General features: G+C 47.1%; 1 protein-coding gene across 1 annotated transcript; it reads left to right on the plus strand.

The window, feature by feature from the left end:
• Positions 1-1,560: 1,560 nt before the first annotated feature.
• LOC120915936 (trypsin-3-like) lies at positions 1,561-10,489 on the plus strand. Its single transcript, XM_040326785.1, has 5 exons — positions 1,561-1,891; positions 5,922-6,084; positions 6,705-6,846; positions 8,217-8,483; positions 9,901-10,489. Exons 1-5 carry the CDS (start codon positions 1,735-1,737, stop codon positions 10,069-10,071), a joined length of 900 nt encoding a protein of 299 aa, XP_040182719.1. The 5' UTR covers positions 1,561-1,734; the 3' UTR covers positions 10,072-10,489.
• The last annotated feature ends 17,498 nt before the right edge of the window (positions 10,490-27,987 follow it).

The raw sequence follows: 27,987 nt of genomic DNA on the forward strand, positions 1-27,987 counted from the left end.
AAATCCAATACTCGGGGCCCCTCATTCTTCTGTAAATCCAATACTTGGGGCCCCTCATTCTTCTGTAAATCCAATACTCGGGGGCCCCTCATTCTTGTGTAAATCCAATACTCGGGGCCCCTCATTCTTCTGTAAATCCAATACTCGGGGGCCCCTCATTCTTCTGTAAATCCAATACTCAGGGGCCCCTCATTCTTGTGTAAGAATCCCTGTCTCCCAGTGGTGCTCCTGTGTTGTCACCCTGGTTATCCTTCCTTGAAGATCTTTGTTCAGTCACTTCCTGTTAGAGGGTGACAACGCTCTATCCCTGTCCTCCAATTGTGCTCCTGAGTTGTCACCCTGGTGATCCTTCCATTAAGGTTTTTGTTCAGGCACTTCCTGTTATAGGGTGACAACGCTCTGTCCCCGTCTCCCAATTTTGCTCCTGCGTTGTCACCCTGGTGATCCTGCCATGAACGGTCTTGTTCAGTCACTTCCTGTTATAGGGTGACAACGCTCTGTCTCTGTCCTCCAATTGTGCTCCTGTGTTGTCATCCTGGTGATCCTTCCATTAAGAACCTTGTTCTGGCACTTCCTGTTATAAGGTGACAACTCTGTCCTCCAATGTAGCTCCTGGATTGTCACCCTGGTGATCCTTCCTTGAGGGCTCTTGTTCAGGCACTTCCTGTTAGAGGGTGACAATTCTGCCCTGTGCTCCACGTTTTCTTGTCACCCTGGTGATGCTTCCATGAAGGTCTTTGTTCAGTCACTTCCTGTTAGAGGGTGACAACGCTCTGTCTCTGTCCTCCAATTGTGCTCCTGTGTTGTCACCTTAGTGATCCTTCCATTAAGGACATTGTTCAGTCACTTCCTGTTAGAGGGTGACAACTCTGTCCCTGTCCTCCAATTTTGCTCCTGAGTTGTCACCCTTGTGATCCTTCCATGAAGGTCTTTGTTCAGTCACTTCCTGTTGTAAGGTGACAACTCTGTCCTCCAATTTAGCTCCTGCGTTGTCACCCTGGTGATCCTTCCTTGAGGGCGCTATTGTTCAGGCACTTCCTGTTATAGGGTGACAACGCTCTGTCTCTGTCCTCCAATTGTGCTCCTGAGTTGTCACCTTAGTGATCCTTCCATTAAGGACTTTGTTCAGGCACTTCCTGTTATAGGGTGACAACGCTCTGTCCCCGTCTCCCAATTGTGCTCCTGCGTTGTCACCCTGGTGATCTTGCCATGAAGGCTCTTGTTCAGGCACTTCCTGTTAGAGGGTGACAACGCTCTGTTTCTGTATTGTTGTGTTCCTCTGTTGTCACCCTCAGGAACTCCCCCCTGAGAAATGCCATGGGGTGAGCCGCAGAAGATCGGGAAGCACTCCGATGTATCAAAGGATGGAGAAGTTGTTACTTTAGTTCTCTTTCCTCGTTATCGGCGCACCAATCAGCTCATTAGCCTCTGAATGTCCTTTTTATTGTGCGTCTCCTTGGCGCTTTCGGGGTTAATGCCCATCAGCTGGAAACGGGATCCGGAGATGTTCTGGGTTCAGTTCTCGGGGTCGGCCGAGCCTCGCTGCGCGCCGGCGCCGTGACGGGGGGGACGCCGTCTCACGTTTTACACAGCCGGTGCCAATGTAACCGGAGACGACCCGATGCCACCTATCGCTGTGCGCGGGGGAAAGCTGAGCCCCGTCCGGCCCGGACCCCTCTGTCCTCAGCTACCTTATCGGAATAATAGGCCATTCTCCACAGCTGCGGGGGCGCCATGGTAACGGCGAGAGAGAGGCACCGCCGCGCGCTTTCTAAAGCCACTACTGGCGGGTATCAGTCTCACTCGGGCAGCTGCGCCCGCCCCGTAACGTCCACCATGGGTTGTCACTATCTGCACCTGCTGCTCATCCTGCAGCTCACAGGCGCGACCGGTGAGTTTTATTCATTCGTTATTTCTTTCCCGCCGCTCCGGCGCGGTTCTCGGGGGCGCGCCGCGTGTGTGCCCGGGCCGGTCTGCCAATGGCAGCATTGCATTGGATGGACACTCAGAATTAGTGATGAGCCGAGCAGCTCCGGGTTCCGCTTGGTGGGGGTTGGGTAAACTTCCGAACTCGAAATCCCACTGAAATCAATCCGTCCAATCAAAAAATTACAATTTTCTGGGCTAGTATACAAGGGGGGGCATAAACAGGGGGGGGGGGGCATAAACAGGGGGGGGCACTGCCCTGGGGAACATGTACTAATATAAAAAAAAAGCCCCCAAAGAGCCTTCTATGTATTTTGGGGATCTTTGGAAGAGTCTGTGTGCAGTTTAAAAAAAAATTCACTGCCAGCTTCTTCTTTTTTTTTACTTGCCAGTAAATGAAATTTCCTTGCCAGCTATTTTATGTAATTGCCAGTAAATGCCATTTCAATGCCAGCTTCTTTTTCTTAAATTGGCAGAAATTAACATTTCACTGCCAGATTTTATTTTTTTTCTAAATTGCCATCAAATCAAATTTCATTGATAGCTTCTTTTTTTTCCTTAAATTGCCAGCAAATGACATTTCATTGCCAGCTTCCTTCTTCTTTTTTTTTGTCAGCAAATAACATTTCATTGCCAGTATCTTTTTTTTTTTTAAATTGCCAGTAAATGCTATTTAGTGCCAGCTTCTTTTTAATAAATTGCCAGCAAATAACAATTTACTGCCAGCTTACTTTTTTTTATTTGCTTATTTGCTCTATTTTTATTAAAAATAAGCTGGCAGTGAAATTTTATTTTCTAGCAATTTATTAAAAAGAAGCTGGCACTAAATATCATTTACTGGCAATTAAAAAAAAAAAGATACTGGCAATTAAATGTTATTTGCTGACAAAAAAAAAAGAAGAAGGAAGCTGGCAATGAAATGTCATTTGCTGGCAATTTAAGGAAAAAAAAACTATCAATGAAATTTGATTTGATGGCAATTTAGAAAAAAAAATAAAATCTGGCACTGAAATGTTAATTTATGCCAATTTAAGAAAAAGAAGCTGGCATTGAAATGGCATTTACTGGCAATTTAAAAAAAAATTGCTTGCAATGAAATTTCATTTGCTGGCAATTAAAAAAAAAAAAAAAGATACTGGCAATGAAATGTCATTTGCTGGCAATTTAAAAAAAAAATAAGCTGGCAATGAAATGTAATTTGCTGGCAATTTAAAAAAAAATAAGCTGGCAATGAAATGTCATTTGCTGGCAATTAAAAAAAAAAAGATACTGGCAATGAAATGTAATTTGCTGGCAATTTAAAAAAAAATAAGCTGGCAGTGAAATGTCGTTTGCTGGCAATTTAAGGGAAAAAAAGAAGCAAATGAAATTTGATTTGATGGCAATTAAAAAAAAAAAAAAAAAAGCTGGCAATGAAATGTTAATTTCATTGCCAGCTTCTTTTTAATAAATTGCCAGCAAATAAAAAAATAAAAATAAGCTGGCAGTGAAATGTTATTTGCTGCCAATGTATTAAAAAGAAGCTGGCATTAAATTAACATTTCAGTGCCAGCTTTTCTTTTTTTTTAAATTGCCATCAGATCAAATTTCATTGATGGCTTCTTTTTTTTTTTAATTGCCAGCAAATTACATTTTATTGCCAGCTTCTTCTTTTTTTTCTCCAAATTGCCAGCAAACGACATTTCATTGCCAGTATCTCTTTTTTTTTTAAATTGCCAGCAAATGAAATTTCATTGCCAGCTATTTTTTTTAATTGCCAGTAAATGCTATTTAATAAATTGCTAGAAAATAACATTTCATTGCCAGCTTCTTTTTTTTGTTTTTTTTTACAGCAAATGACATTTCATTGCCAGTTTTTTTTTTTAATTGCCAGTAAATGCCATTTCAATGTCAGCTATTTATTCTTAAATTTCCAGAAATTAACATTTTATTGCCAGTGTCTTTTTTTTTTTTAATTGCCAGAAAATTTCATTTAATCGTCAGCTTATTTTTTTTAAATTACCAGCAAATTAAGCTTCATTGCCAGCTATTTTTTTTTAATTGCCAGTAAATGCAATTTCAATGCCAGCTTCTTTTTCTTAAATTGACAGAAATGTTATTTGCTGGCAAAAAAAAAAAAGAAGGAAGCTGGCAATTAAATGTCATTTGCTGGCAATTAAAAAAAAAAGATACTGGCAATTAAAAACAAAAAATAGCTGGCAATGAAATGTCGTTTGCTGGCAATTTGATAAAAAAAAAAAAAGGAAGCTGGCAATAAAATGTAATTTGCTGGCAAAAAAAAAAGCTATCAATGAAATTTGATTTGATGGCAATTAAAAAAAAAAAGCTGGCATTGAAATGTTAATTTCTGTCAATTTAGGAAAAAATAGCTGGCATTAAAATGGCATTTACTGGCAATTAATAACAATAGCTGGCAATAAAATATCATTTGCTGCTAAGTAAAAAATAGAAGCTGGCAATGAAATGTCATTTGCTGGCAATTAAAAAAAATAAAAAATAAGCTGGCAGTGAAATGTTATTTTCTAGCAATATATTAAAAAGAAGCTGGCATTAAATGGCATTTACTTGTAATAAAAAAAATAGCTGGCAATGAAATGTCATTTGCTGGCAAAAAAAGAAGGAAGCTGGCAATGAAATGTCATTTGTTGGCAATTTAAAAAAAAATAAGCTGGCAATGAAATGTCGTTTGCTGGCAATTTTGAAAAAAAAAGAAGAAGCTGGCAATAAAATGTCATTTTCTGGCAAAAAAAAAAAGAAGCTATCAATGAAATTTGATTTGATGGCAATTAAAAAAAAAAAGAAAAGCTGGCACTGAAATGTTAATTTCTGGCAATTTAAGAAAAAAAAGCTGGCATTGAAATGACATTTACTGGCAATTTAAAAAAAAAAGATACTGGCAATGAAATGTTATTTGCTGGCAATTTATTAAGAAGAAGCTGGCATTAAATGTCATTTACTGGCAATTTAAAAAAAAAAGATACTGGCAATGAAATGTTATTTGCTGGCAAAAAAAAAGAAAGAAGGAAGCTGGCAATGAAATGTCGTTTGCTGGCAATTTGGAAAAAAATAAAAAAGAAGCTATCAATGAAATTTGATTTGCTGGCAATTTTTAAAAAAAAACACAGGCAATAAAATGTTAATTTCTGGCAATTTAAGAAAAAAATAGCTGACAATGAAATGTCATTTGCTGGCAATTTAAAAATGAATAAAACATATAATAATAATAATAATATAATAATAATATAATAATAATATAATAATAATAATAATAATAATAATAATAATAATAAAATAATAATAATAATAATAATAATAATAATAATAATAATAATATAATAATAATAATATAATAATAATGTTATAATAATAATAATAATAATATAATAATAATATAATAATAATGTAATAATAATAATAATAATATAATATAATAATAATAATAATAATAATAATAATAATAATAATAATAATAATAATAAAATAGGGTGGCAAGTAAAAAAAATAAATTAGCTGGCAATTAAATTTTTCATTTGCTGGGGGGGGAAATCCGGGACAGAGGTCTCATGTACCACTGTCAAGCAATCACTGGCAGATCATGGCTGGTGGGAGGGGCTTTATTTCACACCTCCAGTGATGTCATCTCTGGGTGTCTGTGCTTCTCTATGCAATGCAGGCAGATCATGGCTGGTGGGAGGGGCCAGCAGGGGGGCTGTACAGAGCTTCCTGAACACATCACCGCACCGGCCTCAGTACTCCTCTCCAGAGCCCTCAGTCCTGATGCAAGCACTGGGAGGAGTTATGCAAATATTAAAATGTCTTGATGGGTAAGTGTCAGTGTGAAGTAGGAAGCGATGTACAGCCCTCTCCTGGCTCCTCCCACCCGCCATGATCTGCCTGCATTGCATAGAGAAGCGCAGAGACCCGGTGATGACGTCACAAAATCTGAGATATGACATTTAACGGCCATGGAAACGTTTTCTCTCTTCTATTTGCAGGTGAGGGACAGGACGGCATCGCGCGAATCATTGGCGGTTACATCGTCCCGCCGTACTCAGCGCGATATCTGGTGTCACTGAAGAGGAACACGGGAATCCACTTCTGTGGGGGGTCCCTGGTCAGCCGCTTCTGGGTCCTCTCCGCCGCCCACTGCAAGACCGAGTAAGAATAGGATATATCCTTTATGGTCTGGGGGGAGGGGAGACTGAGGAAATGACTCCTCCTCCTTCTACTGATCACTGGGGGGAGGGGAGACTGAGGAAATGACTCCTCCTCCTTCTTCTACAAAGTTACACTGTACAGCCTGATCACCAGGGGGGAGGGGAGACTGAGGAAATGACTCCTCCTACTACTACAAAGTTACAATGTACAGTCTGATCACTGGGGGGGAGGGGAGACTGAGGAAATGGCTCCTCCTTCTTCTACAAAGTTACAATGTACAGCCTGATCACTGGGGGGGAGGGGAGACTGAGGAAATGACTCCTCCTTCTACAAAGTTACAATGTACAGCCTGATCACTGGGGGGAGGGGAGACTGAGGAAATGACTCCTCCTCCTTCTACTGATCACTGGGGGGAGGGGAGACTGAGGAAATGACTCCTCCTCCTTCTACAAAGTTACAATGTACAGTCTGATCACTGGGGGGGGGAGACTGAGGAAATGACTCCTCCTCCTTCTACAAAGTTACAATGTACAGTCTGATCACTGGGGGGAGGGGACACTGAGGAAATGGCTCCTCCTACCCACTAAATAACATTTTTTTCCCATCCCCCGGTCCCCCAGGCAGAAGCAGATGCTGGTCGTTGCCGGGGAATATTCGCTGTCCACCTTCGAAGGAACGGAACAGATATTTCGCCCCGTGCGGATGATCGCTCACCCCGAATATAGCTCCTCCTCCAAGAACGCGGACATCATGCTGATAAAGGTGATCATTTGGGGGGGGGGCTTCTTTATTTTGCGGCCAGCAGGCGGAGCCCCCGACACCTTTTCACATTTTCCATCCTCTTCTTGTTTGTTGTGTGCAGAGCTCAATAGCTCAAGCGAATTACGCATACAGGTGAATGATTCAGCGATCTCTCTTCAGAGCAATGACTCCTCCCACTCACACCATGTGGCCCCAGTTAGATACAAGTGCCTGAAAGGCAGACTGCTGTGCTGCCTTCTTAGCTAACACAGGGTGCTCTGGGAATCCTTTGTCTTGAATGTTTGTTTATAGAACAATGGGGTATGTAGAAAATAAAACAGATATAAAACATCAGTTCAAGAATGTATAAACATTGAAATGCGACCCCGCCAGTCACAAGAATGAACTGGTCACTGGAGGAAGCTCCGCCTCCGTAATACAACTGACGCCATGGCGGGGTAGATAGGTTGTTGGGTTGTCTGCCTGTATAGATGCCAACTGTCCCGGATTTGCTGGGACAGACCCATATATCAGACCTCTGTCCCGGATTTGCTGGGATAGACCCGTATATCAGACCTCTGTCCCGGATTTGCTGGGATAGACCCGTATATCAGACCTCTGTCCCGGATTTGCTGGGACAGACCCGTATATCAGACCTCTGTCCCGGATTTGCCGGGATAGACCCGTATATCAGACCTCTGTCCCGGATTTGCCGGGATAGACCCGTATATCAGACCTCTGTCCCGGATTTGCTGGGACAGACCCGTATATCAGACCTCTGTCCCGGATTTGCCGGGATAGACCCGTATATCAGACCTCTGTCCCGGATTTGCTGGGACAGACCCGTATATCAGACCTCTGTCCCGGATTTGCTGGGACAGACCCGTAAATCAGACCTCTGTCCCGGATTTGCTGGGATAGACCCGTATATCAGACCTCTGTCCCGGATTTGCTGGGACAGACCCGTATATCAGATCTCTGTCCCGGATTTGCTGGGACAGACCCGTATATCAGATCTCTGTCCCGGATTTGCTGGGATAGACCCGTATATCAGACCTCTGTCCCGGATTTGCTGGGACAGACCCGTAAATCAGACCTCTGTCCCGGATTTGCTGGGATAGACCCGTATATCAGACCTCTGTCCCGGATTTGCCGGGACAGACCCGTATATCAGACCTCTGTCCCGGATTTGCCGGGACAGACCCGTATATCAGACCTCTGTCCCGGATTTGCCGGGATAGACCCGTATATCAGATCTCTGTCCCGGATTTGCTGGGACAGACCCGTATATCAGATCTCTGTCCCGGATTTGCTGGGACAGACCCGATACACGGGTCTGGATTAGGGGTCTGAATACTTTTCCTGACGGCTTCTCTTTCATCCTCTTCCAGCTGAACCGGCCGGCCATCTACAATTCCTTCGTATCCATCGTCCCTCTCCCGGCCCAGGGGGTGTCGCTGGGGGAGGGGCGCCTGTGCCAGGTCTCCGGATGGGGGTACACCAGCGCCACCGGCGGCAAGGCCTCCGACGCCCTGCGCAGCGTCAAGCTTCCCATCGTCTCCGCCCACCGCTGTAACAGCTCCGCCTCCTACTCCGGGCACATCACCAACAACATGATCTGCGCCGGGTACAACAACGGGGGCAAGGACGCCTGCCAGGTGAGGCTCACAACCCGGCCTGCAGGGGGGGGGGGGCAATGAGAGGCCTGTGTGAGAAGGCCCTGGTGGAAGCTGATTTCTCAGAGGCTTTGCTAGGGGGGTGCAGGGGGTGCGGTCCGCACCGGGTGACACCCACTAGAGGGGTGACACCATCCCGTTTTTTTTTTAGATGACATGCCCAGCCTGCCCTGTACCACCCCAGCCTGCTCTGTGCCACCCCAGCCTGCCCTGTACCACCCCAGCCTGCTCTGTGCCACCCCAGCCTGCCCTGTACCACCCCAGCCTGCTCTGTGCCACCCCAGCCTGCCCTGTACCACCCCAGCCTGCCCTGTACCACCCCAGCCTGCCCTGTACCACCCCAGCCTGCTCTGTACCACCCCAGCCTGCCTTGTACCACCCCAGCCTGCTCTGTGCCACCCCAGCCTGTCCTGTACCACCCCAGCCTGCCCTGTACCACCCCAGCCTGCTCTGTGCCACCCCAGCCTGCCCTGTACCACCCCAGCCTGCTCTGTGCCACCCCAGCCTGCCCTGTACCACCCCAGCCTGCTCTGTGCCACCCCAGCCTGCCCTGTACCACCCCAGCCTGCTCTGTACCACCCCAGCCTGCCCTGTACCACCCCAGCCTGCTCTGTACCACCCCAGCCTGCCCTGTACCACCCCAGCCTGCTCTGTGCCACCCCAGCCTGTCCTGTACCACCCCAGCCTGCCCTGTACCACCCCAGCCTGCTCTGTGCCACCCCAGCCTGCCCTGTACCACCCCAGCCTGCTCTGTGCCACCCCAGCCTGCTCTGTGCCACCCCAGCCTGCCCTGTACCACCCCAAACAGCCCTGTGCCACCCCAGCCTGTCCTATACCACCCCAGCCTGCCCTATACCACCCCTGCCTTCCCTGTACCACCCCAAACTTTCCCATGCCACCCCAACCTGCCCCATGCAACCCTAACTTGCCCTATACCACCCCAACCTGCCCTATGCAACCCTAACTTGCCCTATACCACCCCAACCTGCCCTATGCAACCCTAACTTGCCCTATACCACCCCAAACTACCCTATATCACCCCAACATGCCCTATACCACCTTAACCTGTCCTATACCACCCCACTACACCAACCTGCCACTATACCACTCTATACTACCCTAACCTGCCCTATACTATCATTTACAGGGGCTGGTTTGGGGTGCGCCCCGTGCCCGCGCAATGCCTGCTTGGTGCTGGGCAGCCTAGACAGAGGGGGGGGGGGGTGACACCATGTTTTACCGCACCGGGTGACACCAACCCTAGTGACGCCACTGTGACTTCTTCCTCGTTTTTATTGAGGGGGAGGGGGGGGACGTTGGCAGCTTCCGCCAGCTGCTTCTCACACGGGTGTTTTTCGCTTCTGTAACATTTGTCTCCCTCTTTTCCCTTTTATTCCAGGGGGACTCCGGGGGGCCCCTGGTGTGTGACGGCAGGGTGTTCGGCGTGGTGTCGTGGGGCCACAGCTGCGCCAACCCCAAATACCCCGGGGTGTACACCGCCGTGGCCAACTTCCAGAAGTGGGTGTACAGGACGATCTTCTCCGGGAACTTCCAGAAATTCAGCCAATGAGAGCGCCTGGGAGCGGATTACAGGAAGGGGGAGGAGCCTGCGGAGGAAGACACGAGGGGGCCGGTCAATGGCTTTGGCGGATCCACCAAGATTGCCCCCCCTTGTGGACGGGGGAAATTGGGCGTGGGCTAAAATTTAGATTAGCGCTGGATTCTCGGCTCACCCGGATCTGTCTATAAAGATCGTCACTTACTGGTTTCCTTTTTTACCAGAAATTGTCCCGGATTTGCCGGGACAGACCCGTATATCAGACCTCTGTCCCGGATTTGCTGGGATAGACCCGTATATCAGACCTCTGTCCCGGATTTGCTGGGACAGACCCGTATATCAGACCTCTGTCCCGGATTTGCTGGGATAGACCCGTATATCAGACCTCTGTCCCGGATTTGCTGGGATAGACCCGTATATCAGACCTCTGTCCCGGGTTTGCTAGGATAGACCCGTATATCAGAACTCTGTCCCGGATTTGCTGGGATAGACCCGAATATCAGACCTGTCCCGGATTTGCTGGGATAGACCCGTATATCAGACCTCTGTCCCGGATTTGCTGGGATAGACCCATATATCAGACCTCTGTCCCGGATTTGCTGGGATAGACCCGAATATCAGACCTGTCCCGGATTTGCTGGGATAGACCCGTATATCAGACCTCTGTCCCGGATTTGCTGGGATAGACCCGTGTATCAGACCTCTGTCCCGGATTTGCTGGGATAGACCCGTAAATCAGACCTCTGTCCCGGATTTGCTGGGACAGACCCGTATATCAGACCTCTGTCCCGGATTTGCTGGGATAGACCCGTATATCAGAGCGCATTCCGCAGAGTTTGTTTCATGGAATAAACAGGTTGAACACAAATTGGCCTAGGTGTTAATGTATGATGGGTAAAAGGTACAACTCAGGGATTGGAGATATAAAGGTACAGCTCTGGTATTGTAGATATAAAGGTACAGCTCTGGGATTGTAGATATAAAGGTACAGCTCTGGGATTGTAGATATAAAGGTACATCTCTGGGATTGTAGATATAAAGGTACATCTCTGGGATTGAAGATATAAAGGTACAGCTCTGGGATTGTAGATATAAAGGTACATCTCTGGGACTGTAGATATAAAGGTACAGCTTTGGGATTGTAGATATAAAGGTACATCTCTGGGATTGTAGATATAAAGGTACAGCTTTGGGATTGTAGATATAAAGGTACATCTCTGGGACTGTAGATATAAAGGTACAACTCTGGGATTGTAGATATAAAGGTACAGCTTTGGGATTGTAGATATAAAGGTACATCTCTGGGACTGTAGATATAAAGGTACAGCTTTGGGATTGTAGATATAAAGGTACATCTCTGGGATTGTAGATATAAAGGTACATCTCTGGGATTGTAGATATAAAGGTACATCTCTGGGATTGAAGATATAAAGGTACAGCTCTGGGATTGTAGATATAAAGGTACATCTCTGGGACTGTAGATATAAAGGTACAGCTTTGGGATTGTAGATATAAAGGTACATCTCTGGGATTGTAGATATAAAGGTACAGCTTTGGGATTGTAGATATAAAGGTACATCTCTGGGACTGTAGATATAAAGGTACAGCTTTGGGATTGTAGATATAAAGGTACAGCTCTGGGATTGTAGATATAAAGGTACATCTCTGGGATTGTAGATATAAAGGTACAGCTCTGGGACTGTAGATATAAAGGTACAGCTTTGGGATTGTAGATATAAAGGTACAGCTCTGGGACTGTAGATATAAAGGTACATCTCTGGGATTGTAGATATAAAGGTACAGCTCTGGTGACGGCCGCTCCATACGGGGTGTTGCCGCCCCCTTAATCCATGCGCCCGCCCCCTAATCTACATACAGGGTGCCACCCCCTTAATCCATGCGCCCGCCCCCTAATCTACATACAGGGCGCCGCCCCCCTTAATCCATGCGCCCACCCCCTAATCTACATGCAGGGCACCGCCCCCCTTAAACCATGCGCCTGCCCCCTAATCTACATACAGGGTGCCGCCCCCTTAATCCATGCGCCCGCCCCCTAATCTACATACAGGGTGCCGCCCCCCTTAATCCATGCGCCCACCCCCTAATCTACATGCAGGGCACCGCCCCCCTTAAACCATGCGCCTGCCCCCTAATCTACATACAGGGTGCCGCCCCCTTAATCCATGCGCCCGCCCCCTAATCTACATGCAGGGCGCCGCCCCCCTTAATCCATACGCCCGCCCCCTAATCTACATGCAGGGCGCCGCCCCCCTTAATCCATGCGCCCGCCCCCTAATCTACATGCAGGGCGCCGGACACATGGATTCCAATGGGGCTCTTTTTCTTTTTTGAAGCACATGATTCAGCCTGAGGCTCTAATTGGCTTCAGAAAAGGGCGGGCCCAGGGCACAGAGCACCGCGCCCCCCGATCCCACCAAATTGTGTGACAATAGCGAATTAATAATATTCGCTATCGTCTTCCTGCTTCTCCTCCCGAGCCAATCAGGAAGCGGGCCTTAAGACCCGATTGGCCGGGAGGAGAAGCGACTGTATTGGCCGCCGAGGAGAAGACCAAGATGGGGGGGGGGGGCAAGTGCGGGGCTGGAGGGCGGACAGGCAAGGTGGTGGGTGGTTTGCCGATTGACTGAGCAATGAGGGGGGTATTTTCACCGACAGACGACCCCCCCCCCCAAAAAAAGCGGAGCACCAAAATGGAAGAAAAACAAAGGTGTGCCTGTAGTTCTCACCCCCGGGGAGGTCAGGTAAGGGATTTGCACCAACACATAGTTTATGAAGGTGGCGGAGGAACATTTCATCCCACAGAATGGAGGTGACAACGTTCCATTCATTTCCTGATTCCATTCATTGTTTATCGTAAAGAAACGTTCGTCTGTGTGATGGGATGGAAATTCTCTGGCGCGGCGCTCGGTTCCCCGAGGAAGAGACCGAAACGCGATACCGAGAAAAGCGCGGAAAGTAGGTTACAAGCTGAAAGTGGGTCGGAGGGCAATGATGACATCACCGCGCATTGTCCCTCCGCACCCCCGACATGAATGGCTGGGGCCCCTCAGCACACAAACTCTGCACATCAACAATCCCCCCCCCACCCCCACCAAACCACCCCCCCCACCAAACCAAACCAACCCCCCACCAAACAAAACCCCACCCCCCCCCCAAACCACCCCCCCACCAATCCAAACCACCCCCCCCACCAAACCACCCCCCCACCAAACCAAACCACCCTCCCACCAAACCAAACCACCCCCCACCAAACCACCCCCCGCCGCACCAAACCAAACCACCCCCCCCCCCAAACCAACCCCCCCCCCCCCCCAAACCAACCCCCCCCCCCACCAAACCAAACCACCCCCCACACCGAACCAAACCACCCCCCCACCAAACCAAACCACCCCCCCCAAACCACCCCCCCACCAAACCAAACCACCACCCCCCACCAAACCAAACTACCCCCCATCACCAAACCACCCCCACCAAACCACCCCCCCACCAAACTTGGTGTCAGTGGGAGGAATAGTGTCCCATCATTGGTGTCAGTGGGAGGGAATAGTGTCCCATCATTGGTGTCAGTGGGAGGAATAGTGTCCCATCATTGTTGTCAGTGGAAGGAATAGTGTCCCATCATTGGTGTCAGTGGGAGGAATAGTGTCCCATCACTGGTGTCAGTGGGGGGAAGAGTGTCCCATCATTGGTGTCAGTGGGAGGAATAGTGTCCCATCATTGGTGTCAGTGGGAGGAATAGTGTCCCATCATTGGTGTCAGTGGGAGGAATAGTGTCCCATCATTGGTGTCAGTGGGGGCAATAGTGTCCCATCATTGGTGTCAGTGGGGGGAATAGTGTCCCATCACTGGTGTCAGTGGGGGGAAGAGTGTCCCATCATTGGTGTCAGTGGGAGGAATAGTGTCCCATCATTGGTGTCAGTGGGAGGAATAGTGTCCCATCATTGGTGTCAGTGGGAGGAATAGTGTCCCATCATTGGTGTCAGTGGGGGGAATAGTGTCCCATCATTGGTGTCAGTGGGGGCAATAGTGTCCCATCATTGGTGTCAGTGGGGGGAATAGTGTCCCATCATTGGTGTCAGTGGGGGGAATAGTGTCCCATCATTGGTGTCAGTGGGAGGAATAGTGTCCCATCATTGGTGTCAGTGGGAGGAATAGTGTCCCATCATTGGTGTCAGTGGGGGGAATAGTGTCCCATCATTGGTGTCAGTGGGGGGAATAGTGTCCCATCATTGGTGTCTGTGGGAGGAATAGTGTCCCATCATTGGTGTCAGTGGGAGGAATAGCGTCCCATCATTGGTGTCAGTGGGAGGAATAGTGTCCCATCATTGGTATCAGTGGGAGGAATAGTGTCCCATCATTGGTGTCAGTGGGAGGAATAGTGTCCCATCATTGGTGTCAGTGGGGGAATAGTGTCCCATCATTGGTGTCAGTGGGGGGAATAGTGTCCCATCATTGGTGTCAGTGGGAGGAATAGTGTCCCATCATTGGTGTCAGTGGGGGGAATAGTGTCCCATCATTGGTGTCAGTGGGAGGAATAGTGTCCCATCATTGGTGTCAGTGGGAGGAATAGAGTCCCATCATTGGTGTCAGTGGGAGGAATAGTGTCCCATCATTGGTGTCAGTGGGAGGAATAGTGTCCCATCATTGGTGTCAGTGGGGGGAATAGTGTCCCATCATTGGTGTCAGTGGGAGGAATAGAGTCCCATCATTGGTGTCAGTGGGTGGAATAGTGTCCCATCATTGGTGTCAGTGGGAGGAATAGTGTCCAGTTCACAAGAAGTCTCCTCTTTTCTCTGGTGATCCGGGATTACGATCGGTGAGGAGGATCGGGGGAAGGGGGGAAAGATTTAGTGCGATCCGATCGATCGTCTCTTGGTTTGGAGGGAACGTCGTCATGGTAACAGGTGTGACGTCGCCGGGTGGGTGGGGACGGAGTCAGTTGCGCACTGACACACTTCTGCTGAATGGAGACGGTGATATCGCCATGGTAACCCTTTCCTCAGCAGACCCCCTCCACATCGATCGCAGAGGAATATCGATCACGTCATCTTTCTTTGAGTCGCAATTCTTTCCAGCAAAAAAAAAACCTCATCGGATTTATCATCAGAAAACAATAATTATAATATTATTATGGCGGGGGAGGGGTGGACCCCCTGTATTGCTGTCTGTGTCCCCGTTGGGAAGATTTACACCCTCGATCGGTCCTGGTGACCTATCAGTGCCACCTTACAGTATCAGTGCCCCTCAGTGCTGCCTCATCAGTGCCACCTATCAGTGTCCCTTAGTGCCCATCAGTGCCGGATCATCGGTGCTCATCAATGCCACCTCATCAGTGCAAACTCTCCAGTGCGCATTAGTGCCCCCTTACAGTATCAGTGCCCATCAGTGCAGCCTCATCAGTGCCGCCTAATAAGTGCTCATCAGTGCCACTTACCAGTGCCGCCTCATCAGTGCCATAAGTGCAGCCTCATCAGTGCCGTCTAATCAGTACCCAGAAGTGCCGCCTAATTAGTGCTTATCAGTGCCCATCAGTGCCACCTTATCAGTGCAGCCTCATCAGTGCCACATACCAGTGCCGCCTAATTGGTGCTCATCAGTGCCGCCTCATCAGTGCAGCCTAATAAGTGCTTATCAGTGCCACCTACCAGTGCTGCCTCATTAGTGCCATAAGTGCAGCCTCATCAGTGCCACCTAATCAGTGCCACCTCATCAGTGCCGCCTAATAAGTGCTTATCAGTGCCCATCAGTGCCACCTTATCAGTGCCGCCTAATCAGTGCCACCTCATCAGTGCCGCCTAATCAGTGCCACCTCATCAGTGCCGCCTAATCAGTGCCACCTCATCAGTGCCGCCTAATAAGTGCTTATCAGTGCCCATCAGTGCCACCTTATCAGTGCCGCCTCATCAGTGCTTATCAGTGAAGGAGAAAAATAACTTATGTGCAAAACAAAAAAAAAAGGTTTAGGTTAGGGGTTATTGATTTTTTATTATTATTATCAATCAAATAATAATAATTGAATATATAAATGTAAAATAAACACACAAATAAATAAAAATCATCAATAAATAAATTCAACAAATTAATACTAAGTAACAATAAATAAATAATTAACCCCTTAAAAAAATGAAATAATAATAAATAACTCAACCACCCCCAACACAAAATAAATTATTATTATTATTATTTCTCGGATGGAGTTCGGGGAGTTTGTTGTTATTTTATTATTAATAATAATGTATTTTGTTTAAGGTTAGAAGTTATTTATTATTTTTTATTGTATTGTTACATTTTGTTCCTTCATTTTACTTATTTATGATGATTTTTAGTTATTTGGGTATTTATTTCACATTTATTTATTCCTGTATTATTACTATTTTATTATTAGACTGTTTTTTTTTCCATTTGAGCAGAAAAACGCGCAAAAAAGCGCAACAAAACGCGTGAGTTCGCACAAAAACTCGCAACCGGCGCCTTTCCATGAATTATTTTTTCCAGGAATGAAAACATAAAAACAAAGAACGCTCCGCGTCAGACGCCATCGTGTGGATTTGTGGGAATTCCAGGAAACGCTCGTCGCTCATCGATCATTTCTCAGGCCAAGTCTATAAATCACATGAAGGGTAACGGATTTCCATCGTCTCCCCGCCCCCACCTCCGGAGGCTCCAATCACCGCCGATCGGACGCAAAGCGATCGATATCCAATACAATTTACTGAGACGATCCGCCCCCTCGGGGGGGAGGGGAGGTCACCGATCCAACACATCGACCTCCAACCACCTAATATGTCACATGGTACAGGAGTGACATCACCGCCTTCCAGATACAGAGCCTGGAAAAAGTATTCATACCCCTCTATACACAGAGCCTGGAAAAAGTATTCATACCCCTCTATATACAGAGACAGGAAAAAGTATTCATACCCCTCTATAGACAGAGCCTGGAAAAAGTATTCATACCCCTCTATACACAGAGCCTGGAAAAAGTATTCATACCCCTCTATAGACAGAGCCTGGAAAAAGTATTCATACCCCTCTATACACAGAGACAGGAAAAAGTATTCATACCCCTCTATAGACAGAGCCTGGAAAAAGTATTCATACCCCTCTATAGACAGAGCCTGGGAAAAGTATTCATACCCCTCTATATACAGTGCCTGGAAAAAGTATTCATACCCCTCTATATACAGAGCCTGGAAAAAGTATTCATACCCCCTCTATATACAGAGACAGGAAAAAGTATTCATACCCCTCTATACACAGAGCCTGGAAAAAGTATTCATACCCCTCTATATACAGAGACAGGAAAAAGTATTCATACCCCTCTATACACAGAGCCTGGAAAAAGTATTCATACCCCTCTATACACAGCGCCTGGAAAAAGTATTCATACCCCCTCTATAGACAGAGCCTGGAAAAAGTATTCATACCCCCTCTATATACAGAGACAGGAAAAAGTATTCATACCCCTCTATAGACAGAGCCTGGAAAAAGTATTCATACCCCTCTATAGACAGTGCCTGGAAAAAGTATTCATACCCCTCTATAGACAGTGCCTGGAAAAAGTATTCATACCCCTCTATATACAGAGCCTGGAAAAAGTATTCACACCCCTCTATAGACAGAGCCTGGAAAAAGTATTCATACCCCTCTATATACAGAGCCTGGAAAAAGTATTCATACCCCTCTATGTACAGAGCCTGGAAAAAGTATTCACACCCCTCTATAGACAGAGCCTGGAAAAAGTATTCATACCCCTCTATAGACAGAGCCTGGAAAAAGTATTCATACCCCTCTATATACAGAGCATGGAAAAAGTATTCACACCCCTCTATAGACAGAGCCTGGAAAAAGTATTCATACCCCTCTATATACAGCACCTGGAAAAAGTATTCATACCCCTCTATATACAGCACCTGGAAAAAGTATTCATACCCCTCTATAGACAGCGCCTGGAAAAAGTATTCATACCCCTCTATATACAGAGACAGGAAAAAGTATTCATACCCCTCTATAGACAGAGCCTGGAAAAAGTATTCATACCCCTCTATATACAGAGACAGGAAAAAGTATTCATACCCCTCTATATACAGAGCCTAGAAAAAGTATTCATACCCCTCTATACACAGAGACAGGAAAAAGTATTCATACCCCTCTATATACAGCGCCTGGGAAAAATATTCATACCCCTCTATAGACAGAGCCTGGAAAAAGTATTCATACCCCTCTATAGACAGAGCCTGGAAAAAGTATTCATACCCCTCTATAGACAGAGCCTGGAAAAAGTATTCATACCCCTCTATAGACAGAGACAGGAAAAAGTATTCATACCCCTCTATACACAGAGCCTGGAAAAAGTATTCATACCCCCTCTATATACAGAGACAGGAAAAAGTATTCATACCCCTCTATACACAGAGACAGGAAAAAGTATTCATACCCCTCTATAGACAGAGCCTGGAAAAAGTATTCATACCCCTCTATAGACAGAGCCTGGAAAAAGTATTCATACCCCTCTATAGACAGAGCCTGGAAAAAGTATTCATACCCCACTATATACAGAGACAGGAAAAAGTATTCATACCCCTCTATACACAGAGACAGGAAAAAGTATTCATACCCCTCTATACACAGCGCCTGGAAAAAGTATTCATACCCCCTCTATAGACAGAGCCTGGAAAAAGTATTCATACCCCTCTATATACAGAGACAGGAAAAAGTATTCATACCCCCTCTATATACAGAGACAGGAAAAAGTATTCATACCCCTCTATAGACAGAGCCTGGAAAAAGTATTCATACCCCTCTATAGACAGAGCCTGGAAAAAGTATTCATACCCCTCTATAGACAGCGCCTGGAAAAAGTATTCATACCCCTCTATATACAGAGCCTGGAATAAGTATTTATACCCCTCTATACACAGAGCCTAGAAAAAGTATTCATACCCCTCTATAGACAGTGCCTGGAAAAAGTATTCATACCCCTCTATAGACAGAGCCTGGAAAAAGTATTCATACCCCTCTATAGACAGAGCCTGGAAAAAGTATTCATACCCCCTCTATATACAGAGACAGGAAAAAGTATTCATACCCCTCTATACACAGAGCCTGGAAAAAGTATTCATACCCCCTCTATATACAGAGACAGGAAAAAGTATTCATACCCCTCTATACACAGAGACAGGAAAAAGTATTCATACCCCTCTATAGACAGAGCCTGGAAAAAGTATTCATACCCCTCTATACACAGTGCCTGGAAAAAGTATTCATACCCCTCTATAGACAGCGCCTGGAAAAAGTATTCACACCCCTCTATACACAGAGACAGGAAAAAGTATTCATACCCCTCTATACACAGCGCCTGGGAAAAGTATTCATACCCCTCTATACACAGAGACAGGAAAAAGTATTCATACCCCTCTATAGACAGAGCCTGGAAAAAGTATTCATACCCCTCTATAGACAGCGCCTGGAAAAAGTATTCATACCCCTCTATACACAGCGCCTGGAAAAAGTATTCATACCCCTCTATAGGCAGAGCCTGGAAAAAGTATTCATACCCCTCTATATACAGCGCCTGGAAAAAGTATTCATACCCCTCTATATACAGAGCCTGGAAAAAGTATTTACACCCCTCTGAATACAGTGCCTGGAAAAAGTATTCATACCCCTCTATATACAGTGCCTTGAAAAAGTATTCATACCCCTCTATAGACAGAGCCTGGAAAAAGTATTCATACCCCTCTATAGACAGAGCCTGGAAAAAGTATTTATACCCCTCTATACACAGTGCCTGGAAAAAGTATTCATACCCCTCTATATACAGAGACAGGAAAAAGTATTCATACCCCTCTATACACAGTGCCTGGAAAAAGTATTCATACCCCTCTATAGACAGAGCCTGGAAAAAGTATTCATACCCCTCTATATACAGAGACAGGAAAAAGTATTCATACCCCTCTATATACAGAGACAGAAAAAGGTATTCACACCCCTCTATACACAGAGACAGGAAAAAGTATTCATACCCCTTGAAATTCCCCACATGTTCTCATGTTACACCCAAAAACTTAAATGTATTTTATTGGGATTTTATGTGAGAGACACAAAGTGTCACATGATTGTGAAGTGGAAGGAAAATTATACAAATAAATCTGTGAAAAGTGTGGGGGGAGGGACATTTGTATTCAGCCCCCTTTACTCTGATAACTAAAATCTAGAGGAACCAATTGCCTTCAGAAGTCACCTAATTAGTACATAGAAATAGAATATAATCTCAGTATAAATACAGCTGTTCTGTGAAGCCCTCAGAGGTTTGTTAGAGAACCTTAGTGAACAAACAGCATCATGAAGGCCGAGGAACACACCAGACAGGTCAGGGATAAAGTTGTGGAGAAGTATAAAGCAGGGTTAGGTTATAAGAAGATCTCACGGAGCTTCTGTTCAATCCATCATCGGGAAATGGAAAGAGTATGGCACAACCATAAACCTACCAAGACACGGCCGTCCACCTAAACTGACCGGGCCGAGCAAGGAGAGCGTTCATCAGAGAAGCAGCAAGAGGCCCCATGGTAACTCTGGAGGAGCTGCACAGCTCAGGGGGGAGAATCTGTCCACAGGACAACTATTAGTGGTCTCTCCACACATCTGCCCTTTATGGAAGAGAGACAAGAAGAAAGACATTGGAGGAAGAAAGACATAAGAAGTCCTGCAAAGAGAAGCCATGTGGGGGAGGGGACACAGCAAACATGTGGGGGAGGGGACACAGCAAACGTGTGGGGGAGGGGACACAGCAAACATGTGGGGGAGGGGACACAGCAAACATGTGGGGGAGGGGACACAGCAAACGTGTGGGGGAGGGGACAGAGCAAACGTGTGGGGGAGGGGACACAGCAAACATGTGGGGGAGGGGACACAGCAAACATGTGGGGGAGGGGACACAGCAAACATGTGGGGGAGGGGGACACAGCAAACATGTGGGGGAGGGGGACACAGCAAACATGTGGGGGAGGGGACACAGCAAACGTGTGGGGGAGGGGGACACAGCAAACGTGTGGAAGAAGGTGCTCTGGTCACGCATGACACCAAAATGTTACTGTGTGTGGGGGAAACTAACACTGCCCATCCCCCTGAACACACCATCCCCACCGTGAAACATGGTGGTGGCAGCATCATGTGGTGGGGATGCTTTTCTCCAGCAGGGACAGGGAAGCTGGTCAGAGTTGATGGGAAGATGGATGGAGACAAATACAGGACAATCTTAGAAGAAAAGACTTGAGACCGGGGGGGGGGGGTTCCCCTTCCAGCAGGACAACGACCCTAAAGTACAGCCAGAGCTACAATGGAATGGTTTAGATCAAAGCATATTCATGTGTTAGAATGGCCCAATCACAGTCCAGACCTAAATCCCATTGAGAATCTGTGGCAAGACCTGAAAATTGCTGATCACAGACGCTCTCCATCCAATCTGACAGAGCTTGGGATATTTTACAGAGAAGAAGAATGGAGGAGAAATGTCCCTCTCTAGATGTGCAAAGCTGGTAGAGACACCCCCAAAAAGACTTGTAGAGAAAGGGGGTTCTACAAAGTATTGACTCCGGGGGGGCGCCATACAAATGCCCCCCCCCCACACTTTTCACATATTTATTTGTATCATTTTCCTTCCACTTCACAATCATGTGACACTTTGTGTCTCTCACATAAAATCCCAATAAAATACATTTAGGTTTTTGGGTGTAACATGAGAAAATGTGGGACATTTTAAGGGGTATGAATACTTTTTCCAGGCACTGTATAAGATATATTATACGGGAGTGACATCTCATTCCTGTGAGTTTTTTATGTTGCGTGTTCTCACGTGTTACATTTTAGTTCAGCTCCTTCCTCTCATTGGGCTGACGACACACGTGCGGGGCGGAGTCATTGTTCTGGGCGGAGTCGTTGTTCTGGGCGCCGTCGCCTGTTTACCTCCAAACACACCTGGCGGGAGGTGTGACGTCGGCCCCCGTGGATCGGTGGTCATGTGATTGGCGGGATTGCGGCGGACGGTGATTACACACAAACACAGACGTTTCAAAAAAAATAAAATAAAAAAATTCCGCTGGAAATCTGCCGGATTCTGTAAAGAGTACCTGTCACAATAAGACTGCGGGGGAGGGGATGATTCAGGGAGAATATATATGAAATCTTACCTGGCAACATGCTTGTTTCAGGAGAAGGATGACCCGGCGCTATGGTCACCGCCATACATCTGCCCCGCCCCAACACTGGATGAAGACTAAGGAGGGGAGATTTGCTGCACAGCCTGGACACCCCCCCCCCCCCCAACCAGCCATGTGTTGGACCCGCTTCCTTCTACCTGGTTACATTTCTCTGTGCTTCTCTATGCAATGCAGGCAGATCGTGGCTGGTGGGAGGGGCCGGCAGAGTGCTGTACATAGCTTCCTGAAAACCAACCTGCAGGCTGGGAGTGCTGGGACTTGTAGTGCTTCTCTGACATGAGTGTGACGGTTACTGGAGGCGGAGATTCCCATTTTGTGAATTGTTGGAATTTCATGCTTCCATCCTATTGGGTGCTGAACCCCCCCCCCTCCCTTCCCCCATATACCCCCCCCCTTGTATCCCCATTATATTCCCCTGACACCCCCCCCCCCCCATTACACTCAACATGCCCCCATTTTACCTGATATGCCCCCCATAATATATCCCTGATAATATACCCCCCCCATATACTCCACAATATACCCCCCCCCCCATATACTCCACAATATATCCCCCCCCATATACCCTCATAATATACCCCCCCCATATACTCCACAATATACCCCCCCCCCCCCATATACTCCACAATATATCCCCCCCCATATACCCTCATAATATACCCCCCCCCATATACTCCACAATATATCCCCCCCATATACTCCACAATCTACCCCCCCCCCCATATACCCTCATAATATACCCCCCCATATACTCCACAATATACCCCCCCCCCCATATACCCTCATCATATCCCCATAGAACCCCAATATACCTCCATAGACCCCCCCCATATGCCCCTATTATACCTCTTATAATATACCCCTGATATACTCCCCATCATACCCAATATATACCCATAGACCCCCCCCATATACTACCCATTATACTCAATATACCTCCATATACCCCTTATAATATACCCCCATATACTCAATGCACCCCCATAGACAACCCATCGGTCTCTCATTATATACCCCTGATATACTCCCCATAATATATCCCCATATATTCTGCATTATACCCCCCATAATATACCCCTGATATACTCCCCATTATACCCCCAAAGACATGCCTATTATACCCCCATATAGTGTCCATTATACCCCCATATAGTGTCCATTATACCCCCATATAGTGCTCATTATACCCCCATATAGTGTCCATTATACCCCCATATAGTGTCCATTATACCCCCAAAGACATGCCCATTATACTCCCATATAGTGCCCATTATACTCCCATATAGTGCACATTATACTCCCATATACTGCCCATTATATTCCCATAGACCCCTCATAATATACCCCCATATAGTGCCCATTATACCCCCATATAGTGCCCATTGTACCCCCATAGACCCCTCATAATATACCCCCATATAGTGTCCATTATACCCCCCATATAGTGCCCATTATACCCCCATATAGTGCCCATTATACCCCCATAGACCCCTCATAATATACCCCCATATAGTGTCCATTATACCCCCCATATAGTGCCCATTATACCCCCATATAGTGCCCATTATACCCCCATAGACCCCGCATAATATACCCCCATATAGTGTCCATTATACCCCCATATAGTTTCCATTATACCCCCAAAGACATGCCCATTATACCCCCATATAGTGCCCATTATACCCCCAAAGACATGCCCATTATACCCCCAAAGACATGCCCATTATACCCCCATATAGTGCCCATTATACCCCCAAAGACATGCCCATTGTACCCCCATATAGTGCCCATTATACCCCCAAAGACATGCCCATTGTACCCCCATATAGTGCCCATTATACCCCCATATAGTGCCCATTATACCCCCATATAGTGCCCATTCTACCCCCATATAGTGCCCATTATACCCCCATATAGTGCCCATTGTACCCCCATAGACATGCCCTCCCTCGCGGTGACCTGTTATAACCCTCTGTGCGATTCCATGACGCTCGTCGCTGTTATTATACAAACATTCGCAATCCTCCTCCTGCGTCATCCGGAGTCCCGTGATTGGAGGATTTCCAGTCCCTTTGTGTGCTGAACGATTATTAGAAGCCGATCCTCAGTCCCTCGCCAAGTTTTATTCTTTACAGTTCTGGAAAAGTTACAATTCAATTCAGATTTATAATTGTGTGTGTGACCCCCACGTGGGGAGATTCCCCCTCATTTCCTGTCCCTGTGACACCAAGACAAGTAAATGGGGGGGCTGCAGGAAAGCCCAACAAGTGTGTCTATTGTTTCCAATCAGAGCCACTGAGAAAGAGCATCACCAGGCAGTATTGCCAGGCAGTACAGCCTGCATATGGACTGAACAAATACAACTGCCCTCAGTTATACAGTGGGGGGGGGGGTATAATAATTGTCTCCCCTGCAGATGGGGGGGGGGGGTATAATAATTGTCTCCCCTGCAGATGGGGGGGGGGGGATAATGATTGTCTCCCCTGCAGATGGGGGGGGGGGGTGGTCGAAGATGTGGTTTTTCGTGGCCAATTTGTCAGGAAATGTCTGGTGTTGGCACTTCAATCATCACAACACTATGGTTGTTATGGTGTCAGAATCTGCCACCAGATTGGTACTTGCCACGTTGCCTGCCACCAGCCACAGCCACCAGATGCAGACAGTCACATGCCACCAGCCGCAGCCACAGTCACATGCCACCAGATGCAGAGTCACATGCAACAGTCACATGCCACCAGATGCAGAGTCACATGCAACAGTCACATGCCACCAGATTGCCACATGCCACAGTTACAACCAACCAGTAGAAGATTGCCACCAGATGCAGATTGCCACAGTCACATGCCACCAGATGCAGATTGCCACATGCCACCAGATGCAGATTGCCACAGTCACATGCCACCAGATGCAGATTGCCACAGTCACATGCCACCAGATGCAGATAGTCACATGCCACCAGCCACAGTCACATGCCACCAGAAGCAGATTGCCACAGTCACATGCCACCAGATGCAGATTGCTACAGTCACATGCCACCAGAAGCAGATAGTCACATGCCACCAGAAGCAGATTGCCACATGCCACCAGAAGCAGATTGCCACATGCCACCAGATGCAGAGTCACATGCAACAGTCCATGCCACCAGATTGCCACATGCCACAGTCACAACCAACCAGTAGAAGATTGCCACCAGATGCAGATTGCCACATGCCACCAGATGCAGATTGCCACAGCCTCATGCCACCAGATGCAGATTGCCACAGCCACATGCCACCAGAAGCAGATAGTCACATGCCACCAGATGTAGATAGTCACATGCCACCAGAAGCAGATAGTCACATGCCACCAGAAGCAGATAGTCACAGGCGACAGTCATAGGCGACACTCATGGGCACTCATAGGCGACACTGATGGGCACTCATAGGCGGAACCGATGGGCACTCATAGGCGACACTGATGGGCACTCATAGGCGACACTGATGGGAACTCATAGGCGGAACCGATGGGCACTCATAGGCGGAACCGATGGGCATTCATAGGCGACACTGATGGGTACTTATGGTTACTTATAGGTGGCACTGATAGGTAGCACAGATGGGCACTGAGGGACACTGATAGGTGGCATTGCTGGGCATCACTGATTTTATTAGTTCTATAATGGTGCCATTCAGTGCCCATTCGTGGGCACTGATTGGCATATGTTGGGCAAAAGTTGGCACATGTGGATGTACCTGGCCATCCACATGTTAGGGGCTTCCCTGGCGGTCCTGGGCGGCATGTTGGTGGTCCTGGGCAGGCATCCAAGGGGGGCTGCACTGATAAACAATCAGCGCAAACCCCCCGTCAAGAGCGCCGCTGATCGTCTCTCCTCTAAGCCGACCAATGGCTGTTCTTGTTTACATCGTGATCAGCTGTGATTGGACACGACTGATCACATGGTAGAGAGCCTCCATCAGGGTGTCACCAGAAGGGAAATCTTCCAATGGGGGACACTAGTTCTGGTGACCTGGAGGTCTTCAAGGTATTCCCTTAATTTGCAGGGATTTCCTCTCTGGTTATGTGACAGGACGTGAAGGTCAATCTCCCCAACGGGATAAATATATCTCACAGGGGTTAGAACTCTCCCTGACTCCATCCAACCTCTGCCAGCGTCTCATTAGGGGGATTTCTCTTCACTTCCTGTCCTGTAGTATCAACAGGAAGTGAGATACCTTTCCAAAGTGAGAGGAAATCTCTTCTCATAAAAATAAGTGTCCCCAATTGGAAGATTTCCTCTCGCTTCCTGTTCTGGTGACAACCCAAAATTTGGGACTTTCTTTCCCTTCCAGTCTCAGTGATAGTGGTCACCAGGACATATAGAGAAGAAGAATCTCGCTATTGGGGACACGGAGCCGCCGCCCCCTTTTCTTCATGTCAAACCCAAACACTTTAGCGGCACACAGCTATTTATTTTTTATAGTATAAAATTTCGATATATTTTGCTATTAAATAAAATTTCTAATCATATAAAGTTAATAACAAGAGTTCCCCCTTTACATCAGAGTACACAGAGTTCCCCCTTTACATCAGAGTCCACAGAGTTCCCTTTCACTGTAAGGGGGGGACTCTGCAGACTCTGATGTAAGGGAGAACTCTGGGGACTCTGACATAAGGGATGCTCTGGGGACTCTGACATAAGGGATGCTCTGGGGACTCTGACATAAGGGATGCTCTGGGGACTCTGACATAAGGGATGCTCTGGGGACTCTGATGTAAGTGGGGAACACTGAGGCCTCTGGTGTAGATGGGAACTCTGATATAGGGGGGGGGAACACTGAGGCCACTGTATGATCCCATGACACCCTGTATGATCACATGACACATACATGTAGTATAACATGCATCCCTTCAATGACACAAAGTAACAATAATATAAATGAAGTAACAAATGACGGATCACATCAGGAATCAGAGATTCGGACAGGAAGAGGTGAAATGAGAAGATTTATTGGCAGAATCATTGGATGTGTCCAGAGACTGTGATCCGGACATCACTCCATACAATACACGCTGACCGCTCCTCGGGGGCATGGCGTGGGGTAGAACCTCCTGGCAGTGTAAGGACCGGACACCCGCAGTCCCGGATAGTGAATGATAATTGTCCGCTTCGTCCCCACCTGCTGATAACGTGCAACTCTGAGGATTTCCAGCATGCTGGCCATTTCTTTATATTTGCTGTCATCACCTGTACACAACGCTGGGACAAGGTCCTTTACCACCCAATGGCCGTAGTGTGCCCCTTCCAGGACCTGGGAACTATGGCTGCACTCCCCTCCTGCCACTTCTTCTACCTATCCCTCGACCCAAACCTGCCCATATACTTATTGTATGAGAAGACAGCTAAAACACTGACTTGTGTATGGACAGTGATCCGATATCCCTGCTCGTGTATGGATAGTGATCCCATATCCCTGCTTGTGTATGGACAGTGATCTCATATCCCGGCTCGTGTATGGACAGTGATCCCGGCTCGTGTATGGACAGTGATCCCATATCCCTGCTTGTGTATGGACAGTGATCTCATATCCCGGCTCGTGTATGGACAGTGATCCCGGCTCGTGTATGGACAGTGATCCCATATCCCTGCTTGTGTATGGACAGTGATCTCATATCCCGGCTCGTGTATGGACAGTGATCCCGGCTCGTGTAT

The sequence above is a fragment of the Rana temporaria genome, chromosome 10 (assembly GCF_905171775.1).
Source record: "Rana temporaria chromosome 10, aRanTem1.1, whole genome shotgun sequence".
Lineage (NCBI taxonomy): Eukaryota > Metazoa > Chordata > Amphibia > Anura > Ranidae > Rana > Rana temporaria.